Source organism: Tinamus guttatus, unplaced genomic scaffold (genome assembly GCF_059628265.1).
Source record: "Tinamus guttatus ecotype Peru unplaced genomic scaffold, ASM5962826v1 Tinamus_guttatus_pri_ptg000056l, whole genome shotgun sequence".
NCBI classification, from domain to species: Eukaryota; Metazoa; Chordata; class Aves; order Tinamiformes; family Tinamidae; genus Tinamus; species Tinamus guttatus.
This window is the reverse complement of record NW_028288590.1, coordinates 6199479-6221988: the sequence shown is the minus strand read 5'-3', so window position 1 is coordinate 6221988 and position 22510 is coordinate 6199479. Positions and strand designations below refer to the sequence as shown.

Below are 22510 nucleotides of genomic sequence, written 5' to 3'. Positions count from 1 at the left end.
GATTAAGAGGGAATCTGCTCAGTATGTACCAAATGCCTGAGGGGAGAGTGTAGGGAAGATGGGGCCAAACTCTCCTCCATGGTGGCCAGTGACAGGCCAAGGGGTAATGGGTGTAAGTTGAAACATAGGAAGTTTAGTCTCCATGTGAGGAAGAAGTTCTTTCCTGTGAGGGTGACAGAGCCCTGGAACAGGCTGCCCAGAGAGGCTGTGGAGTCTCCTTCTCTGGAGATCTTCAAACCCACCTGGATGCCACCCTGTGCCACGTGCTCTAGGTGTCCCTGCTGGAGCAGGGGGGTTAGACTAGATGATCTCTAGAGGTCCCTTCCAACCTTAACCATTCTGTGATTCTGGTCATTTCCCTCAGAAGCAACATACTGTTCAAAAGAAAAAAGAAAAAGAAAAGCCAGCACCATGTCTATTATTGGCTGTCAGACTTGACACTTTATCTTCCTGAGTGGAGGGAGCCTGATTATTTATTTAATTTTTTAATTCCTTGGCTTACTATAGGGAAAAAAAGGAGATCTTCATTATGTAGAAAGCTTTGGAAATTCAGTTGTATGAAGAGAAGATAAATAGTATCATCACTAAAATTTAATGCAGTGATTTCCTTTGTGCACTAAACAAAAGATTTTCTATGTAATCATGCTGTAGCATTCCATATTTTAATGTCTGCAATATTTCCTGGGTTGTTAACAGGATGTATCAAATAGTTTTTTAAGGAAGGAATTTGTCATATTGAACAGTGAGGGTGTAGAGATGGCAAAGCAAAGCACTCATTCATTGACTTAATTTTATCAGATTGGTGATACACATACTTAATAAAACTGCTAGGAGCTCAGAACTGTCTCTCTGATCTATGTTTGTCATTGAAACATCTGCCATCGAGATACGAGCTTGCTAGTGGAAAGGACTCACTGGATCATCAAGTTCGGTCATCGGCTATTGCAAACTGCTGTTATGTAAAGTTTTTTGTAAGCTGAATTCATCCTGTTTAAGTAGTCTTGTAATACTGAACTGTAAAATGTGATCTGTTGGCTCCTGAGTGGATATTAGTATTAGCTTGAAATGTTCTGTTGAAGACAAAAAAAAAAATCAGATTGATTCTAATGCAAGAAAGAAGTTAAGGAAATACTTATACACAAGACAAACCTTATTTTCTTTCTCCCTTTTGTAGCTTGAAAGAGATGCCTATGTGCAAGCATTAGCAAGATTTACCTTGCTTACAGTGAGCTCTGGTATTACCGAAATGAAACAGAAGAATATAGACACAATTAAAACACTCATCACGGTGGCTCATACGGATGGAAACTACTTAGGAAACTCCTGGCATGAGGTACAAGAGTCATTTGTTTTTAAACTTTAAGAAAATGTGTGTACTGAATTTGGGCAGCCGATTGTGCTTGTTTGTGCATGCCTGCATACAGTGCTGTGCTTCCCGGGCAGCGTGCCAAGTGTGCTGCCATACAGCTCTTAGGTAGATATGCACATCATGCACCCAATTAAATCAGGAAAACATATCCAAGTTTAAAATAAATACTGACAGACAAACACTGTAATACTTAAATCACTCCTACTTTAGTCAGAAGCCTGAAAGCACTTGTCTGACCATGGAGGGGGGAGGTTAGAATTAGAATTAGAAAAAAAATAGATTTTTTTTTCCTTTAAAGATGAGCCTTTAGAAAAAATGTTTAATTTGTTTGCCATTTCAAATGACTTTTTGTTGCCAAGTAACTCCTTTATTCCCTGGATTAGATTCTGAAATGCATCAGTCAACTGGAGCTGGCACAGTTAATAGGAACTGGAGTAAAACCTCGCTACATCTCAGGAACAGTGCGTGGCAGGGAAGGTTCTTTTACTGGAACAAAAGATCAGGCACCTGATGAATTTGCAGGGCTGGGGCTTGGTAAGTAACCTCGGTATTAATTACTTCACTTGACAACGGCCTTTATTCTGGCACAGTTGATAAATTTTTTGCCTGGCTTTGGTGGTGGCTATCAGGTTGGTTTGATAAACGTGTCTGGAATGCTTTCTATTACATTAAGCAGTGTTGCTAGGATGGGAGAGTGTATGTAAGAAGAGGATAACTTCCAAGAAGTAAATGCTTATATTTCTATTAAAAGCATAGCTGACCAAGCAAGAATCCATTGATGATAGAATGGCATGACCAGGAATTTAAATATTGCAAAGTTTGTGCTTTACTTACCGGGCAAGTTAGTGTGTACAGATTAAACATGTTGTTATGGGATGTTTGTGAGAAATGCATGCATTCAAACCACTAAGGAGCTAGATTAAATATGATCAAGTTAATGAACTTATCAACTATATAGAATTATCTAGTTAGTTAAAAATATGTAATTCTATAAAAGTGTAACACTTTCAGTAAAACTAAACATTAGAAAATCTTTTTAAAAATAAAGCCTCAGTTTACTTTCCTGTGATTGTCCCAGAAAAGTGAAAAGGTCCTATCTTAAACTGAAGGTTGTGTTCTTGTAGGAACACAGTTAGAGACCTACAGGTATAGGATATGATGGAACGATGGAAATACCAAGGTATAGAATTGCATTTGACCACAGGAAAGTGTGGATTTTAGTGTGATGCTGGTGTCATGAGAACACCTTTACCCACAGACAGGCACGAGCTTTGTATCCCCGTGAGCTTTGTATTTATGCAGTTTTTCTGGAGTAGTTTCTGGAATAGTTTCCCTGAAATTAGCCCTCCACCAGGCCTCACTCTCTCTATTCCTTAGCTTGCATTCCTTTCTTTCTGAGGTGCTCTCCTTTGGCCTGGCTCCATGTCTTCCCCCCACGTCACCACGAGGTGCTGAAGGGCAGCCCTGGCAGTTAATGCATGGGCCAGCAGCTCCTACAGGGAGGTGCCTCTGCATCTCCGGGGGGCTGGTCAGCCGGCTGCTTCCAAACACCTCTCTGTGCTGAGGTGGCTGGGCTTTACAGTTTGTAAGTGTTAGTAGTTCAAGACTGTAAAGTGTAGTCAGGTGTCCCTAAATCATACTTGTTAGACACTGCTTTAGGTCCGGCTCATTTTTTTTTGTTTTCTCTGACAATTTCATTTCTAACAAAAGTAGCCTGTGTCTAAATGCATGAAAATATTTCTATCTGAACTGAAATTCTGGAATGTTTCTTATAGTAAACACATGAAAATTTAACAAATTTCTCTCTCTTAATTATTTCACTTTAATCCTATGGAAAAATACCTAACTCAGTAGAATGTAGTTTTCAAAAACTGAGACACCCCTTCTCATTTTTTTGGGTGTTTTTTATGCTCCTCCATAAATCAGTTACTTTATGACTTGTTTGTTTTTGAATTTAAGTTTCCCTAGTTTCAGCTCTCTTGTTTCTTGCGTTCTTGTTTTTAACTGGGATGCACAGCATGCTATTTTTGGCCGTAAAAGACCATTAATCATACATTTCTAATGCATACAACTCAAAAACATAACTCTTCCTTTTAGGTTTCTTATTGTCTCAGGATGCAGATATTTTAATTTTGCTTTCTACAATTACTCTGAAGTACCTTTGGAACTGCGGCTTTCTAGCAATCTTCCTGTAAAACTGTTATTCTGAAAACCTCTACTGTATGTACCCATATATACAGACAGGTAATTAGAGGAAGTGAATTTGCAGTCTAGTGATGCAGGAGCCTCATCTTTCAAACAGGGTTCAAAATCAGCCATTGCATTAGCAATCTATTTTTTACAGCATTCACAACTTCATGCCAAAATAGCTGTTTGTACCTTAAAAATTGCCTATTTACTACTTGAACGGGGATTAAGGCGTGCACTCGACAGGCACAATTCGAATGTCTTCATCACTCTGGCATCATCTCCTGGCCGTGGAGAATTTATCTTCTTCTCGGAAGTTAGAGATCTCGCAGGCACTTGTCTTGTGAAAGAAAGGAATAAGCATCTCTTCCTTTGCTGCTTTGGTCGGAGTGTTCATTTGGAGTTGTAACTTTCTTCTACTCTAATTTCTGTTATTCAGTTTGGAAGACAAAAGCTGCTGCTGTGAGCGGGTAGTATCCAAAGGGTCGTGTTTCAGGAACCAGAAATCCATCCTCTTTGGGCAGTGAGAAGCAAAGCAAGCAGAGTTGTGTAGCTGTCTGTGCGTTTGCTGGTGAAATACCTCCTAAGTGCTGGAATATAAATTGCTGTCCGGCGCATCTGCTGTCTCTCCAGTCTTTCCAACATTGCCCATAAGTCCTGCAGCTGCAGAGGTGCTCAGGGGGTGATACATGTGGGAAGAACACTCCATGGATATCCCAGGAGAAGACGTGGGAGGGTGGGTGGGTTACATGGAGCAGCCGGGCGGCTGCAGCCCCCGCGAGAGGCAGGGAGGCTGTCGGTGCTGCAGGATGCCCTGCCCTCTCAGCAAGGCTCTCAGAATAAAACTGCTGGCTTGCCTTGGCTCCCCTCTTCCCCCTTTATCTTGGCAATAGGCTAGGAAAACCTAAATACAGGGTAGATAGAGTTATCGAGAATCATAAGATGATAAAATATTTCTCTTTTTGTCCTTTTTCTTTCTTTCTTTTTTTTTTTTTTTTTTCCTGCGGGAGAGGCTGCTGTGACGTTTAGAAAGTTGCTCAGTGTGAAGTTAGGAGTTCCTTTATGTGACCTTTTTAGTTGTGGAATACGGTTTCTAGCTGGCAGGACAAACATTTACCTTTTTAATTGCCTTTTTTCCCCCTCATTATTTTTAAAAGGGAGGTCTGGTGAAAGCTTTTCTCTATGAATGATTAAAAAAAGAAAGACTACCAGGATGGCTTTACTCACTCGCCGCTAATAATGTGTGAAAAATTCTTTTTTGTGCAATATTCCCTGTCCTTTGTTACTTACTTTCAGGAAATTCACTGAGATATAGTACTCCTGCTTGGGAAATTAATATTGTGCTGCTCTGATGCTGAATTAAACATATGTTCAGTTGTACAGGCAGTGACATGAGTTTCATTCCTCTTTCCCCCTACCCTTTCTTGGTTGCCTCTTATGTCTTTTTCAAACTTTGTTCTCTGTAGTTGGTGGAAACGTGGACTGGAAGCAGATAGCAAGTATTCAGGAATCCATTGGTGAAACTAGCTCCCAAAGTGTTGTCGTGGCTGTGGACAGGTATTGTGTTACGTTTACTGGTTGCATCTCAAACTTCTAAAACAGTGTTTGAGCACCTAATGATAAGAAATTATTAGTTATACAAGTATTTAGAGTCACTATTCTATAAATTCAGCTATACTAAATCACTGTGGGAGGTGGGGTTGTTTCCTTAATGTGTTTATTTAAGGGAGCAGAAATTGTTTGTAGTAAGGAAGAAAAGGAAAATTAGGCAAAAAGCCTCTTTGTTGATACAAAATCACTACAGGAGAGTTGCAGAAATAAAGATGGTACTGCTTGGTGCATCGTCATTGCTGAGATATATATATATAACTTAGCAAATCTTATTGACAAACCCATTTCTAAATGTAGTTACCGACTCCTTCCTTTCCTCCAGGCTACGTGGATGGTGCCTGAAATTTCCGAAACTGTTGTTGCAATCTGTCTTTCTGCAGATCTTACTCATGCCACCTAGAAATGATGGGGCCTAATAGATGTCAAAATTCTCAGTTTGTATCTGGCTGTACGGATTAGACAAGAGTTTTAGTGGCTCTTGCTCCCTCAGCGCATTGTAAGTCAGAGAACACCATTGCCAAAGGGTGGCAGAGGTGCCAGTGGTGGCAAAGGGTGACAAAAGTGGCTACTGCAGAGCAAGGTGGTGTCATTGTGAAGCCCTACAAGCACCTCCCTGATGGCAGCATAGGCAGCAGGATTGATGACAGTTCACTAAAAGTTGCCTTATAGTAAATATATAGTTACTATATATAGTAAATTGGCACAGAACTGCCTGGGGACTTAGTGTCAAACCCATAATAGCTCTTTAGGCTTCCACTGTTTTTCCCTGCTTCATAATGGGAAGTGTTTTCAGGTAGCTATTTGTCAAGGCAAATACAGATTGTGTGCTCTGGAGTAGTCAGACTTCTGTATCTGGATCAGGGCTGAACAGCTTATAGGGAGCTTAAATTATTTCTCAGTCGTCAATGGATGGATAGTGCTGGAAACCGTGCTCATCCCCAGCCACCAGACATACGTGGGAGCAATTTTAAATATTTGAAATGAATTAAATCTTTTTTTTTCCCCACTCTCACTTTTTGCCATGGTTATTAACTCTTTGAATAAATAAAAGTAGCTGGGGAGTTGTAAAGATACACCCTCTGCATCCATTTTTAATGGATGCCTTGTTTTAGAAAGTGTAATAATTATTAAACTGCACTTTGCAGAATATTTACGGGATCTACAAGGTTGGATGGAAATGCAATTGGTAAGTTTAAATCTTTTTCTCTGTCAACTACAAAGCAGCTTTGTGATGACTTTGAAAAAATACTAAAATTCTGTGATCGTTTAACAGTGGATTTTGTCCGCTGGCTTTGTGCTGTATCTATGGATGAACTGCTGTCTGCTACCCACCCTCGGATGTTCAGTCTGCAGAAGATAGTAGAGATTTCTTACTACAACATGGGTCGAATAAGGCTACAGTGGTCTAGAATCTGGGAAGTTATTGGAGATCATTTTAATAAGGTAAACCTGATAATCGTTATGCTGCTTAAATTATTAAATAAGGTATCCCTGGTAATCGTTACACTGCTTGAATTATTAATATAAATTTTATTTAGAGAGTTGTTTGATCCATTTCTTAAAAAAATGCACATACCTGAATTATGTCGATTTTCTGTCTTTATGTGTAAATACCTTAAAACAGAAAAAATAACATTAAAGTTGAAAGATCCATGAAAAAGCAAAACTGTAAAAGCAGGGTTATACATTGTTTAAGTTAAATTCTGCCTTGGCTTGTGTGAAACTGACTGCCTTTAGGTCCTTACATGTTCTCATTATTTTGGGTATTGTGAGAAGTTTGGGATGTGAGGTTATTTCCTGTTTATGTCTAAATCAGCTACATATAATGTAAGTGCTTGACATGACATGTATTTTTACTGCAGCATTTTGAAGTCTCTCTAGACAGTTCTTTTATTTTTAGGAAGCTTTAAATGCTAAAATGATACAGAATACAGTTGGAATTGGATAGAGATTAAGAATTGGGGGAATTAAGTGTAACAATGTGGTTTATGGCTAGTCTTTAGTTTTTAAAAGATTTCCAGTGCTGTTCAGATCTCCATTATCAAATACACACAGAGCTTGTGCTGAGACCATAAGGTGGAATCCCAAAGCAAACTTACAAGTTTCTACTTGCACGATCAGGTTGGCTGCAATCCCAATGAAGATGTGGCTATTTTTGCAGTAGACTCATTAAGGCAACTCTCAATGAAGTTCTTGGAAAAGGGAGAACTTGCGAATTTCCGATTCCAGAAGGACTTCTTGAGACCATTTGAACATATAATGAAGAGAAACAGGTAATACCATAAAATTAACAGAATCGCTGCGGAGCGTAAGCATCGACTTTTGCAATTAATGTTTCAAGCTGCTTTTGTAAAACCGGTTGCTGCTGAAAGATACTATTCTAATTGATTATGTAAGTTAGTTGAAGCAATTCGTGTTTGTTATCATCTTAACTTAGGTCTCCTACCATTCGAGACATGGTTGTACGGTGTATTGCACAGATGGTAAATTCCCAAGCTGCTAACATTCGCTCAGGCTGGAAAAACATCTTTTCGGTGTTTCATTTGGCTGCCTCAGACCAGGATGAGAGCATAGTGGAACTTGCGTTCCAGACGACGGGACACATTGTCAGTGAGTACTGGTGACATTCACAGCTATAACAAAAGCCTAACTGGAAGTGGGAATTCTTCCGACTCTGCAACCTGCATAGTGAGCCTTGCTTGCTTTAAAACCTGTATTTTACACTTTTCAAACAATCCTCTCTGAAAATATTTGTGAGGATAATTCAGCAAGATTGATGTCATCCATCTCGCGTTTTTGAAATTTTTGCCTATTTAAAGTATTCTAAAGTAAGACCACTCAAATCTTGCATTATTTTACTTGCTGCATTCAGCTTCATTTAGGAAGTTCTTTTTTATTTTCAAAACTAGCTTTGTGCAATCATTTTACTGTTACATTGTGTGCTTATCTTTTTCCATGCCTCTGAATTGAGCTTATCTAGAGCCCTGTTCAGTGCCAAAACAGGTGGGACTGTGATTTTGCTCCATTATAATCTATGTCTCAAACTTTGAAGTGCTGTAAAGGACCTGCTCTCTGAGACTCTGCTCCTTCCTCAAGCAGTTTCACTTTTGGGATTAAGAATATTTAATTCCTTGAATGTGACTACTTAAAATCAAAGCAGCAGGACCATATTGCTGAGAGAAGACCCTTTGTAGATGAAACACAGTGTGCTAACTAGCTCTCTTCAAGTCTGATCACAGACTTGATGCTATAATAAGGCAGCAGGCTTTTTAACTGTAAAATTTCCCTTCTTTGAGTTATATTCTACCTAGATGCCCTCAAGGTGACATTTCATTGAGCAGTCTTGTTCTAGTCTTTATTAATACTCAACCGTTTGAAAGGATTGATCTATTGAACAGTCTCACATTGCTTCTGTTGCATTCATTTCATATTAGAATTTATAGATTTTAAAAGCTGCCTTAAAATACATTGTATTTTTTTTTCTTCTTCTGTCCACCCTTTTCCCCCAGCAATTGTCTTTGAAAAGCACTTCCCAGCAACCATAGACTCTTTCCAGGACGCAGTGAAGTGCTTGTCTGAGTTTGCCTGCAATGCAGCATTTCCGGATACCAGCATGGAAGCGATCCGCCTCATCCGCCACTGCGCCAAATACGTGTCTGACAGACCTCAGGTATAGGCCGTGTTCGCTCGGTCACGGGTGCTTTAATCAACAGAGCTTTTGTAAGGCAAAAAATCACTTGCGCCAGCCTTTTTGGCTTCACTTCAAGTTTTGGAGATTAATGAGGAATATACTTAATTTAGAAGGAGCAAAGGAGCACGGGCATAGAATGCCACAGGCTTTGAAAGTATCAGCACATTATTTTTGTTTGTTTCCTTTTCCCTCCTCCCCCAGTTCATCTGGTTGCTAACTTTCTTCAGAATTGCTCAAGAGCAACGTCAGGATCTGTTCTCTGCTCAGAAATGTTGCCAGCAAATATGTAATGACATAAGTGAAAATGCCCAGTCTCCTTAAAAAGATGTTTGAATGCCTCCAGTTCATTATTTTCAAAGTTCATTTTTCATAATGAACTAAACATTACTTTGAATAACATTTCCTTTCCCAGTATTATTACTTGGATTGCCAGCTCGCTTGAAGTATCATGCTGTAACACTCATACCGTAGCCATAATTATTTGCAATCCAGTTTATGTTGTATTTTGAAGACGCTCACACTTCTGGCCAAGCATTGGATTCATTTATTTTCTGTAACACTGTGTTTGTTCCTAAAGGCTTTCAAGGAATACACGAGTGATGATATGAATGTAGCTCCTGAAGACAGAGTGTGGGTGAGAGGATGGTTCCCAATTCTATTTGAGTTGTCCTGTATCATCAATAGATGCAAATTAGATGTAAGAACCAGGTAACAATCAGTATTTGTAATTCAAATTTTAAAAGGCTTGCTTTACACCCTTAAAGGAGAAATAACTAACTCTCTCAGTAAATGTAACCAGCCCAGGTTTATATATATAGTTGAGTTTATATTACTAAATTATATAGTTGTATATTAGCTATATATTTAATTTAGCTGAAGAGCAGACTTTTTAAAAGTACCTTTTAAACAGATTTGGAAATACAGAAATTTAATCTGCGTTCACTACATTTAAAATTCTTAAGCTACCATCCATTAGATATATACTAAAGTTATGTGTCTGTAATTGCCTTATGTTAAGTAGACAAGTACATTGTTTTCTTAAAATTAAATATGCTAAACATTTTAGCACCTTTTTAGGGTGAATAACCATAAGGGTATAAAAAATAACACTTAAGTAAATTGAAATATATCAACTCTTTGTAACTAATTTACAACATAATAACAGCTCAACTCTGTACTTGGTGTCAGATGGGGTGGAGGGCAATTTATATATAGAACACAGTAAAACGTAAAAGGCAGCTTAACTTTGATGACACCTAACAAATAAACGTTATTTTGATATGGTAGGTCAAATGCAACCAAACAATATACACTAAATCTTTGTTTTTCAATCAGATACTAAATCAGATTATATCCAAATCTGTATGTTTCTAGTAGCAACTCTAATCCTCTCTATTGCTTTTGTCGATATATTTAAAAGCAACATATGTTCCTGTTAAGCATTCCAGTTTAGTGATTTGTCATAGTTGACCTGCTAAGCCTTCTGTGTCACACTTCTGCTTTTGTTATTTGAATAAATGTAAAATGTGTAGTGTAGGCTTTTTTTAAATTATTATTATTCTTTGACCCCAACAGAAAAATTCTGTTGGAATCTTTTTCCTGGATCCCTGGTCCTGCCAGTTTCCTCCCACATCTTCCTCCTGATACTTACTTCGAGGATTTTAAAACTTCATATACCAAAATTCAGCAACTGGTTGTGGGTTGCAGAAATGGGCTGAAAAAAGCAAACATGTATTTGAATTTTGCATAAAACCTGGTTATTTTTCTTTAATGCTGGAACTCCCAACATTCAAACATTCTCCACCACCACCAGCCAATGAAGTGTGTTCTGATGCAGTTTTAATGATAAATGTGTGAGACTGGATACATATAATTTTAAATGTACACGTCTAGATGTAACCTATGCATCTATATCCCCTCTGTAGTCAGTGAAGATTAATACTCATTTTTAGAGCTCTGTTTACTTACCTAAAAATTTTTGTTCCTTAGGATATTGAGCTGTACTTGTCTTTTAATTTGAAATGACCACAGTTCTCAAAGTTTTCTGTGTACGGTCTGTGACTATTGAAAGTATTTAAAAAAAAAAGGGGGGGGGTATTTTTCTACTTAGTTTTAGTGTGTTTGTGTGATTGAGGCTCCTGTTGTCCAGATCAATGTGTAATATTGTTAACAGTAACTTTAACTGTCCAGTTCTAGCTGGACAAACTTGGTCTGGGGTACGTCTTTTCATAGTTCTTCATATCTGTTGTTCTCTTTTTCCTTTTTAGGGGCCTAACGGTAATGTTTGAAATAATGAAGACATATGGCCATACTTATGAAAAACACTGGTGGCAAGATTTATTTAGAATTGTCTTCAGGATATTTGACAACATGAAACTGCCAGAGCAGCAGACTGAGGTGGGGGGGAAGGCGAAAATGGAGGGCAGGGGGGAAAATGTGCAGTATTGTTGTAATAGAAACCCTGAATAATGAGTGATATATCTTACCAACCAATGTAGAGGGGCCCTCACAACGTACATGGTCAGCCACCCGCCCTCCCTGCCTCACTCTGCTTTATTCAGTAGTCTCTTCTGAGAAGTAGTCTCTTCCCCAGTGTTCTCTGGAAAGTAATGTCTCCTCTTTCCCCTTTTAAGCACTATGTGTTAAAGGACAGGTGAGCAACAGACTAGCACCAGGCACAGCATGTTTTAAATTAGGGTTTGTGAGCAGAACTGCGGCACTGACGTGTCTTGAATCTCTTGTACACAGTCATTTAGTGGCAACAAGGTTGATGGGATGACACTTGTAATCAGAAGTGAGGTCACACTTGGAAGAGCTGAGAAACGGCTTGTTCAAAACTTTGTCCTGACTTGCATATAAAAAGCAAGCTGCTTTCCTTGCACCCTTTTGACCAGCCAAACAGATACTGTCCTGACAAGAAAGCAAAACAAATGGGTTTAGAAAAGCTGCAGAACCTCGTGTCCTGTCGTCACCAAGACAGTCTCTGCCCATGTTTCTGAGGCTACAGTATCAGTTTTTCCTGGAAGCATTAAAGTATAAATTGCTATTTTAATATTAGAAGTCTGATGAAAGTTGTTCAGATCTGTTTATAAAAAGAGAAGTCGCATTTGTTAAATTTTTATTCTCTGGAAAATACCGAGAAGACACAAAGAAAACAGGTTGGTGTTAAAATACTGAGTTAGGTCAGGCAGTAAGTTTAGTAAGTTTAGTGTGTCATGTGGTAAGGACTTGCCAGTCATATACTCTGGTCTCAAAGAATAATCATTTGCGTGCATTTGGTGGTGTTGCTTGTTTGTAGAACAAAGCTGCATGTCAGTATCTAAATAATGATACTGATTGTTAATAAAGCAAACCCAAGTTGTGTAAAAATATGTAGTATAAATGCAGACAGGCATGTCCTAAATATACATTAAGTAATACATCAAGTTGTACCTTAAACAATGTTGTTGCTTCTTTTTTTCCCCTCCTAGAAAGCTGAATGGATGACAACTACATGTAATCATGCACTTTATGCAATATGCGATGTATTCACGCAGTATTTAGAAGTACTTAGTGATGTTCTTTTGGATGATATATTTGCACAGCTGTACTGGTGTGTGCAGCAAGGTAGGATTGTACCAACTTACGTTAAACAATGCCAACATTTTGCCATGTCGAATGCAAATAAACACATGCGCTGTTTGTCTCTTCCAGACAATGAACAACTAGCACGCTCTGGTACAAACTGTTTGGAGAATGTTGTCATCCTAAATGGTGAAAAGTTCACCCTAGAAATCTGGGATAAGACTTGCAATTGCATGCTGGATATTTTCAAAACTACAATCCCTCACGCGTAAGAGGACTGTCGATATTGGTGCTTTGTAACACAGTTTGGATAAATGGGGGTTGTGGGTTTCAAACTGCTCCATCGCTCTACTAGGTGCAGGGGGGACAAAAAGCACTTCCGCTCTGTTGGGCTGTTTAGTTCATAGCAGGCTGAATAGCAGTGGTCTTTTCTGGAACGTAATGATTAAGTAAGTACTAGATATACTTCTCTCATGTCATAAATGATAAACCATTAAAAACTAGAAATGCCACACAGGAGGTGAACAAAGAAATACTCTAACCTGATACAAGTTCAAAAGTGGTGGCTTTTTTGAGGAGTACCGTCTGATCTCTGGTCATTGTGTTGTCTAGCAGAATAATAGACTGTGCAATTTGTAATTACAGATAAAACAATCTATTTTTTCCACAAAATGTGAGCTGGAATATTGCAATAATAATATTAATTTAAGACTTTGTGACTGATGATTAATTTTCATCCTGTGTTTATTTAAATTCTAAATTATTTTTGAACGTGATCCTCCATGCTTGGTAATTGTCTTTTTCTTTGTGCTTGACCTAACTCTACCTGTAAGTTTCTTTGAAAAAGGCCCTGCTATTTGAAGTAATGTGTTAGAGATGCACCCCATGGAGCAGAGTAACAAGAAACCACTTGTAGCGTTCCTGAGAAATAGAATTTTCGCCCTACTCCATCCTTACCAAGTTAAAGCATGGCCTGTTTTGCAGTCTGAGTCTCAGTGTTGAACCGTGACATTAATGGTCGTCCTGTGTGTAAAGACTTAGTGCAGAGTCTTTACTTCCTGATATCATCTAGTTCAGACCTGAAGGAAATTGAAGCCAAAAGGAACCTTCTCCATGTCAGTCTTTCCTTCCTTTTAATGTTGTGTGAGATCGCACTGTTTTAATGCTAAAATAAAGCTGAAATATTTGGGAGTTAGGCTAGAAGTTCAGTTGAATTAGACCTGACTTAATAGGTTCCTTACCTAAAAGGATTTTAAAGGGGAGTGCCTGAAGAATATTTTCTTTGCATTCCACAGGTACTCAAAACTTCTTCCTTCTGAGTCTTCTTACAGTTAATATTATAAACTGTTTTATAGAAGCATTTGGAAGATGCTAATCTTTAGACGCGCTCAAAACCCTGTTGTTGTCTTTAGCTCTGTCTGCTTTGAAAATACGTATTATTATTATGGCACTTCTACTTTTCAAGCAGGATAGTCATCCTAAGATCGTATCCAGCACCTTCTTTCTAAGCCTTTTTAAAAACTTCAGTCATCATACTATTTCCATTCTTGTATTTCTGGGAGATTTCCAACTTTCCAAGAGGGAAGTACATCTCTTTTGGGCTTCACATGCAGAGTATTTCATTGAGCGTGTCATCAGTCTCCTTCTCCCTAGGGAAAGCGTGTTTCCTTTTTTACAAATATTTGGTGGACAACACCAAACTACCCAAACAAGTCCCTTGGCTTTGATAATGTATAATTGAAGCTGAAGCTCTTTTAAGCAGGCAAGAAGAAATTATGTTAACACAAATATGCAGGTTTTCACTTAGATTTTTAATGGACACTTTGTATTCTTTTATTACTCTGATTAGGCATCCATTCTTTTGTCAGCATTTATTAAAAAAAAATGTTACAAGTACTGTGTAGCATACTCCTTTACTATGAGGTCTTTTATGTTGCCTCCAGTCATTCTATATTTGCAGCACTAGCTTTTGCTGCTGCTTATTCTTGACAAATTATCTTTTTTGTAAAGAGAGGCAGAGCCAGGTAATGATACTATTTCCATCTCTGAAAAACTCTGCACTCAATTAGCTGCCTCAGCCGGGACCAGGACCACGTGTTCAAAACACCCAAACTCCTGTAGCCATCCACAGAGTCACTGAGGTTCAGATCACAGGAGGGCTGAGATTGGAAGAGACTTGTGGAGATCACCCAGATACTTTCATTTTAATCGTTTCTGTGATACTAGTATTTATTTAGTTTCAGCTCATCTTACAACAACCAGAGTAATGTTTGCTGGAGTAATCTGCAGCTGCTGCTTCACGGTAGCCTTGTGTCCTGGCAGCTTTCAGGAAACAGTGATTCCTTGTTCAGATGTTGTCATTTTGCTTTATTTGTTATCTTGCTATGCACCTCTAGATTTCCTTTTCATTACCTCCAATTTGTCTTAGTTTTATGGGCTTGAGAGATGAGGGCACTGTGAGTTTAGGATCCTTAGCACAGCGGGGAAGATCTCACCTAGGAGCCCCAGGCACAAACGTCCTTCAAGCATTTCCTCGCACAGGCTGAGGATTTATTTCAAAAATGCCCCCTAAGGAGTCTGAGATCTTACTGATGAATGACTTCACTCTCACTTTGTAGTAATGGGTGTGACAGAACCAGAGATGATGAGACCACCTAGGTTATTTATTCCAGTTCCTCTCAATTATCAGCAGGAACAGGCAGCCTTAATAAGTTACAATTAATGCTGGATTTTTTTTTGTGCTTTAGACAAAGATCCTCAAGACAGTCATGTGCCGAATTGCACATAGAAATGAATTTTAAGTGCAATTTTACTGCAAATGCAGGGCATGGCAAAACATCTCCAGCTTTTCCCGTTTGTTTAGCCAAGGGAGATTCATTCCTTATTCCAAATGAAGTTTAGGGCAGTGTGAGAGAAAGAGATCCACTAATTGTACTGAACTACTATTATTTTGCCCAAAGGCCAATTTCTTATGTTTTAGAGGAAAATGAATCCACCTCCATCAAGGGCAATTGGCAGAAATATCGAAGTTCAGAAAATAAATCACCTAATTTTGTAAATATGTGTAAAAGAATGAAATGCATGTATTTTATTCTTTAAAACTGAAATTAGTTTATTAATTTAAGAAGTAGCTAAAATAAATCCTTTTTATGTTTGTCTTCAATTAATTTAACTTCAAAAGACACCATATTTGTTTTGATACATATTTCCAAATTGTGTAATTTTCTACCGGTCTTGTGTCTTCAAGGCTACTGACTTGGCGACCAAGCAGTGGGGAGGCTGGCCCTGTACCTCCCTCTGATGCAAGAGAAAAACTGGTAAGCTGTTGAAACAAAAAGCAGTTCAAAAACATGCAAGAGTTTGGTCAAAATATGTTGTAATGTGAAATAAATGGAAAATATGCCAGTTTAAACGCATAGTTTAGGTTTGACTTATCTGGAAAAAGAAACATTTCCATTTAAATTACTGTTTAATGATAAAAATTGCCAAGGGGTTTAGAAAGCAAAGTGAAGATTGCAGCATTTGAAGTGGGCTTGGAGCGAGCCAGTATCAGTGTGTGTTCTAGGTAACATGCTGTGTCTGGTGGGTCCCTGCCAAAGGTGATACTGTGTTTAGAGGTAGGTTTGTTTGCTTAATACTCATTTTCATGATGATAAAAGGCTGGAGGTAGGTAGATGTAGGAATTTTATTTTATTTTAAATTTTCACTGATAACTCCAACTTCACATTAATTTAAAACTGCAAATATACATACCCTTTGGATTTTCTGTGACTCATAGAATAAACGAATGTGAACTTTGGATTTGCTGGTAAGTGACAGCCCTTGGCTGCTGATGACAATTAGTTTAGATTTTGGATAGTCACACAAGATTGTTCTTTGTAGGCTAATGAAGCATTTGGTAAGAAATTGTAAGGAGCAAAAGGATAAGGAGCAAAACCATTTTTACTAAGAGACCAACTGCCTCTGTTTATGGAGTGTTAATTTAATTTACTTAGAATATAAACATTAGTGGTGGCCAATGCCCATTATACAGTTGTTTGACGTCAGTGTAACTGTTGTTGCCTGCCACAGATCTGATCTGCTTATGTCGTACATGACAGCTTGCAAAAATGCCAAGTGTGTTAAGTGAATGTGAATGTACTGCAAGATTTCTTTTCTTTGAGATAGTTTAACATGCAAATTTTCAAGATCATGCTTATTTTCACTATAAAAAAGACTTCAAAAATAAGCGAACTTGTATAATAAATAGTATTAAAATAGATATATTTGGGGTGCGTTCTTTTGGTAAAATGCATTTTTTTTCAGGTGTTAGATATGTCCATCTATTTTCTCTTCAGATAGTTCGAATAACCTTTATAATATGTACAGACATAAGATCATTTTGTCTTTAGTATCATATATTAAAAATGTATATGTATATTAGTGGTATGAGGGGTTGATATGAGCCTTATGGGAGCTGTGTGCTCAGGTTTCAGCCTTACTGGCAGTGTAACGCAGCCCAGAAAGGCCGGGTTATAGCAAGGGGCTCCGACTGCTGTATGTGTATGACTGCTTTGGAGTTAATGGTAAAGCTCTTTATTATTAATCACAGGAATTACTCCTGCCTCTGTCGCTGATTGCGTTTCGAGGGGAAAGCAGCGACGTCGCGGCGGGTTTTGCCTTTCCTGCGGTGCCCGTCTGCCACACGTACCTTCCCCTCCCTCCCACCCCAGTCCTCTTACTGTGGCAAGTTCCTGTGTACCTCCCTAAACTCACTAGCAGGAGCTTCCAGTTGGGATCCCTGAGGGAGTAAAGGCAAGCAAAGATCACAGTCTGGTAACAGCTTCTGGTGCTTGGAGTCGCCATTCAGCAGCTCGGTGTCCAGCCGAATACCGATTTTCAGTTTTTTCTAGTAAGACATTTTTTCAGTAAGCCTCTCTTGAATGCCAACATCGAGTATCACTAAGGTGAATGCAAAAGTGATCGCAGAAATAGCAAATGTCATAGACTTGAAGAGCACAGCGTTATTTAAGATGAGCTTGCTGAAGCTTTCTGTAAGTTAATTTTTTGGCTTTCGTTTCAGGACACGGTCTCGCAGAAGTCAGTAGATATCCATGATTCTGTTCAGCCTCGATCTTCAGATGGACGTTCGTATCAGCCCACTGCAGGGCCCTCAGTAGGTGAAGAAATGAGTAAAACCAGGCCAGCAGCGAGTGAGTGTTTCCTAATGGTTTGATACTTACATATTTTGCATCTGTTAAGAGTTTTAATTCACAAATATTCTAGATCTTTAGTTGTATCCCCAGCCATGATTTTAGAAATGTCATGTGGAGAAAATTACACTGATTTGCCTCCATGTAGTATGAAAGATTGCCCTTGGGTCTGCATTTTTGACCTGTGATTCAAAAATCCGGAGTCTAGCTGCTGATTTACAGACTGATCAGTCCTGGCTTTAGAAGACTAATTCAGATGGGTCTATTTCAGGTTTATGAATGTTTAGAAGTGTGCCCAAAGTTGAGCTATTTTGGGATAATTTTAAGAGGAGATTAAAAGGAAAAGTGTAAAAATTCTTTAAATTAACAAGAATTTTGTTTGTTTGTCCATTTTAAGAATTTCCAGAGCAGAAGTTGTTTGCTGCTCTTCTGATCAAGTGTGTTGTACAGCTGGAACTCATTCAGACTATCGACAATATTGTATTCTTCCCAGCAACGAGCAAAAAGGAGGATGCAGAGAATCTAGCAGCAGCACAAGTAGGTAGAAGACCATTACGAGTGAACTTTTCAACTTTTTTTCTTTCTTTTTACAGATGTAGTGGATTAATTTTCACATGTACCTCTAACACTTTCCAACTCACAGTTTTTAGAAGTGCTAGCGAATTTCCCCCAGGCTGCGTTGAGATCTTCCACATCTTTCATTAAAATGGATTTGCTGTGCAGGAGCAAAACACTATGGCAGTTCAAATATAGATATTGTTCAAGAAATTTTAGTAATTGGAGTGTGGATGCAACTTTTAGTACGACTTTAAGTTTCAATGCAGCTGCAGATAAAAACGAGGTAGGATTGAGTTACCGCAGTGTCTTACTGAAGGTGGTTGTGAATTGAGTGTTGAAATCTCGTTTTAGAGAGATGCAGTAGACTTTGATGTTCATGTGGATACACAGGATCAAGGGATGTACCGGTTTCTAACATCACAGCAACTTTTCAAACTTCTGGATTGTCTGCTGGAGTCTCACAGATTTGCTAAAGCATTCAATTCAAACAACGAGCAAAGAACTGCTCTCTGGAAAGCAGGTAGGTCAGTCGGTTCAGAGAAATATTTTTCAAGAACATGTTACTGTGCTTTGAATTGACCCAAGAATAGGTCAAAAATTACTTTGCTGAATGTGATATCGAATGTCAGGCTGTAACTTTATAACCCTGGAAGTCCTAGGGGAAGGAGATCTCATCTGTGCAGGTCAAGTATCTGTTCCCTTTCACAAACCTTAAGGTTTTGCTGGTTTACCTTTCAGTGTGTAAAGCAGCCGGTCTGACCTCCTGCCACAAATCTGAGTCCTGTGTTTGGAAACGGCAGAGACACAACCCCAAAAGCTTGTTTGGTTTGGGCGGGTTGTTTTGCGTACAAATGTATGAGTGAAATATGTGCTGTTCTCTGAAACTGATGGAAAGTGAATCTTTGTAGCATTCTGATTTAATCCATTCCTTGCACCAAAGTCAGCCACATTAATATTTTAACAGTGAATACATCACATGAATATGCAGCAACCTCTTCAGTGCATGAATATGTGCATACACAAAACCATCTTAATTTGAGTGGGGTCATATAAATATTTAAGTATGCTTTTTGCTAGTGTGGAGCTCTCTTAGTGATTTCAGTTTAATGATCTTATGTGTTCACACAGTAATAGTTTTGGAAACAGTAGTCTCTTAGTGTTTGTTTTCAGTAAAAGTACTTAAAGCAGTCTACCCTGTAGCTGTGCTTTTGAAACAGAATGATCCATTGGCAAGACAGCACTTGGGTTTAAGAATTTTATTCCTCGCCTCCATCTCAATTACCCTGTCAGCTTGGCTGTTAAGTCTCTGCAGTGAGGTTTGTTGGGTACAACAACAGCAACTTACAACTCTGCAGTATACAGCTATGCAGTAACCATGACCTAACTACTGGAATAGCACATAATTCTGATCGTGGGAGTTCCCATTCATGTCCAAACTTAAAATGATCTATGAGCAGCTTCAGGCACTGTCAGCTCTCAGTGTTCAATCTCAAATGTTCCAAAACGGAGTGGTGTTAAGTTGAAACACAGGAAGTTTAATCTCCATGTGAGGAAGAACTTTCCTGTGAGGGTGACAGAGCCCTGGAACAGGCTGCCCAGAGAGGTTGTGGAGTCTCCTTCTCTGGAGATCTTCAAACCCTCCTGGATGCCACCGTGTGCCACGTGCTGAAAGGACCTATAGCTCCATGGGGACAGTTTATCCCTTGAACTCATGTACTGAGTTTCAGAGGGTGAGGAGCCAGAGTGCCTTGATCATAGCTGCAGTGGGTGCCTTGGCAATGCGGGTATTGGCTGCAAGGTTAAAGTTACTTGTCAGAAACCATCTGGTTTTTTTCTCCCTAGTTCAAGTGTTTCTGCAAGCCAGCAGCATGAGTTGCAGCTTTAGTCCCCCCTTGCTGCTGGGTAAACCGAGGCACAGATTTATCAAGGACTGTCAAAAATTCCCATTCCAAGCAAGCTTAAGACTTTGTGGAGTGCGTTCATCCTTTGTTCAGACGTATCCTTGTCACACAGGTTTCACATCTGCTTGGAAACGTGCAAAAAACAGATACAAAATGCACTGGCCTGGTGCATTTTCATAGGCTAAATGTTTTCAGTGCTTCCTTGCACTGGGTACGCTGGAAAAACACAGCAGGTGCTGCCTCCAGCAGTCTGCGTGCGGAACACAGGGACTGCAAGCTAAAAAGAAATACCCTAACTGGCCGCTGTGCATTCCTGCAGGCTTCAAAGGGAAATCGAAGCCCAACCTGCTGAAGCAGGAGACCAGCAGCCTGGCGTGCGGGCTGCGCATCCTCTTCCGCATGTACACGGACGAGAGCCGGAGCGGCGCCTGGGACGAGGTGCAGCAGCGGCTGCTCAAGTAAGCGGGAGCCTCGGGAGCCTCGCGGAGCCTCGCGGAGCCTCGGGGGCCTCGGGAGCCTCGGGAGCCTCGGGGGCCTCGCGGAGCCTCGCGGAGCCTCGGGAGCCTCGCGGAGCCTCGGGAGCCTCGGGAGCCTCGCGGAGCCTCGCGGAGCCTCGGGGGCCTCGGGAGCCTCGGGAGCCTCGGGGGCCTCGCGGAGCCTCGCGGAGCCTCGGGAGCCTCGCGGAGCCTCGGGAGCCTCGGGAGCCTCGGGGGCCTCGCGGAGCCTCGCGGAGCCTCGGGGGCCTCGCGGAGCCTCGGGAGCCTCGCGCGCCCTCCGGCTGCGCCGCCTTCCTGGTCGCGTGCGGGTGGGGGGTGGATGATGGAGTTCTTCAAAAGCAAAACAGCCATCACCCGAGCCCTGCTTTTCTCTTCCAGCAACCTTGGGCACCTTAGGGGCCTGCTGCTGTTTTCCCATTGCAGACATGAGCACAGGAAAGCTTTTGGCTTGGCAGTGATGGAGCACTCTGAACACTAAGGTTCACCTGAGTGTTTTTAGCTTACCAAATCCTTCAGGCAAGTGTTGGAGTAAAGGAGGGCTCAAAGCTGCCCATGGTAGTTACGCTGTGGAGCTGTTTTAAGGTTCATCGATCAAGGAGCAGAGCTGAAAAGCCACCTGGTTCCATCAGCATGAGGATTTTGTTTTTCCTGTTTAAGTGCACAGATAGTTCTGCCACCTGTGTTTTAATACCCCTCTGAGAGCACTTGATGCACTTTAAGTACACGTGTCAACAGTGCAGTTGTGTCTGTAAGCACGTGGAGAACTGAAGCCTTTGGTCCGAGCTGAGCAAAGCCTCAGCTCCTTGTTTCCCAGCAGACTTCCACGACGCGCTGCTGTTCTCCAGCACGGCTCCACACCGGTGGCATGGGCACGAAGCCAGGGCTCCCTCTCTGGAGCAGGGCTCAACGTGAAACGTGAGCTGCAAAGTGTCTGTGTGTTTCCTCTCTAGTGTCTGCAGCGAGGCGCTCGGTTACTTCCTTACACTTACATCAGAAAGTCACCGGGAAGCCTGGACTAACCTGCTGCTCCTGTTTTTGACTAAGGTCCTGAAGATAAGTGATGAAAGGGTAAGTAACTGTTCAAAAAAATACCCTGCTTGAAACAGTGATTCAGTAAATGAATAGTTCCAGGCTAGGTTTTTTTGCATGCAGTTGTAGACTTAATTTTAAAGACGACTGCTGTGTAGATCAAAAGGGTCTATGTTGAAGGAATCTGTGTTGTGCTAAAACAATATGTATCTGAGAAAATATTAAAGATGCTGAAGTCCTTTAGAAATTTAAGTTGATTTTACATCTTCCCTGCTGAGGAGAAGGATTAATGGCTGATATTTGATGTGAAATGTTTGGAAATGACTTCTTATTCTATGCTTCCCGTGCTACACGTAGTTCGCATAGACCTTCACCAAGTAACAACTACTTAGCACCTGTACTTAGATCTTCCTCTATTCCAGAGAGAACTTTACTGAAATATTAAGTGCAGGGGACTAACTGCAACATCAAATTTAACTGATCAAGGAAAAAGTTTCCCTTGGAGAAAATAAGGAGTAGCAAAGATCTGTGCGTAGTTACTGAGGATTTGCCAAAATATGTCAGAGCTCGCAGGCCTGTTCTGGCATTGCCAGCTGCACTCGCAGGATGGTTTTGCTCCTCCCTTTGTGGGTTTCTCGCTTTGACTTGGCAGAGCCTTTACAACTCTTTGCTCCCACCAGGCTTTGTGCAGATGCCCAGTGCCCACGGTGAGTAAATAACCGCCTTTCTCTTCCTCCCTGGCTCAGTTCAAGGCCCACGCGTCGTTCTACTACCCGCTGCTGTGCGAGATCATGCAGTTCGAGCTCATCCCGGAGCTGCGGGCCGTGCTGCGCCGCTTCTTCCTGCGCATCGGCGTCGTCTTCCACATAGCGCCGCCGCCGGAGCCGGGAGCCGGCCGGCAGTAGCAGGCG

The 22510-nt window shown here is 40.4% G+C and overlaps 1 protein-coding gene across 2 annotated transcripts in view; it reads left to right on the top strand.

The window, feature by feature from the left end:
- ARFGEF1 (ARF guanine nucleotide exchange factor 1) overlaps positions 1–22510 on the top strand; it is a 48377-nt gene extending 25867 nt beyond the window's left edge. For both annotated transcript variants that reach the window (XM_088540184.1, XM_088540183.1), the window contains 19 exons: positions 1175–1333; positions 1753–1903; positions 5023–5113; positions 6313–6353; positions 6441–6610; positions 7289–7440; positions 7605–7777; positions 8677–8837; positions 9436–9566; positions 11126–11255; positions 12329–12464; positions 12552–12690; positions 15670–15739; positions 17485–17614; positions 18012–18151; positions 18524–18692; positions 20393–20531; positions 21521–21638; positions 22346–22510. In XM_088540184.1, the coding sequence (XP_088396310.1) occupies positions 1175–1333; positions 1753–1903; positions 5023–5113; positions 6313–6353; positions 6441–6610; positions 7289–7440; positions 7605–7777; positions 8677–8837; positions 9436–9566; positions 11126–11255; positions 12329–12464; positions 12552–12690; positions 15670–15739; positions 17485–17614; positions 18012–18151; positions 18524–18692; positions 20393–20531; positions 21521–21638; positions 22346–22504 (2559 nt within the window). In that variant the 3' untranslated portion in view covers positions 22505–22510. The remainder of the gene's footprint in view (positions 1–1174; positions 1334–1752; positions 1904–5022; positions 5114–6312; positions 6354–6440; positions 6611–7288; positions 7441–7604; positions 7778–8676; positions 8838–9435; positions 9567–11125; positions 11256–12328; positions 12465–12551; positions 12691–15669; positions 15740–17484; positions 17615–18011; positions 18152–18523; positions 18693–20392; positions 20532–21520; positions 21639–22345) is intronic.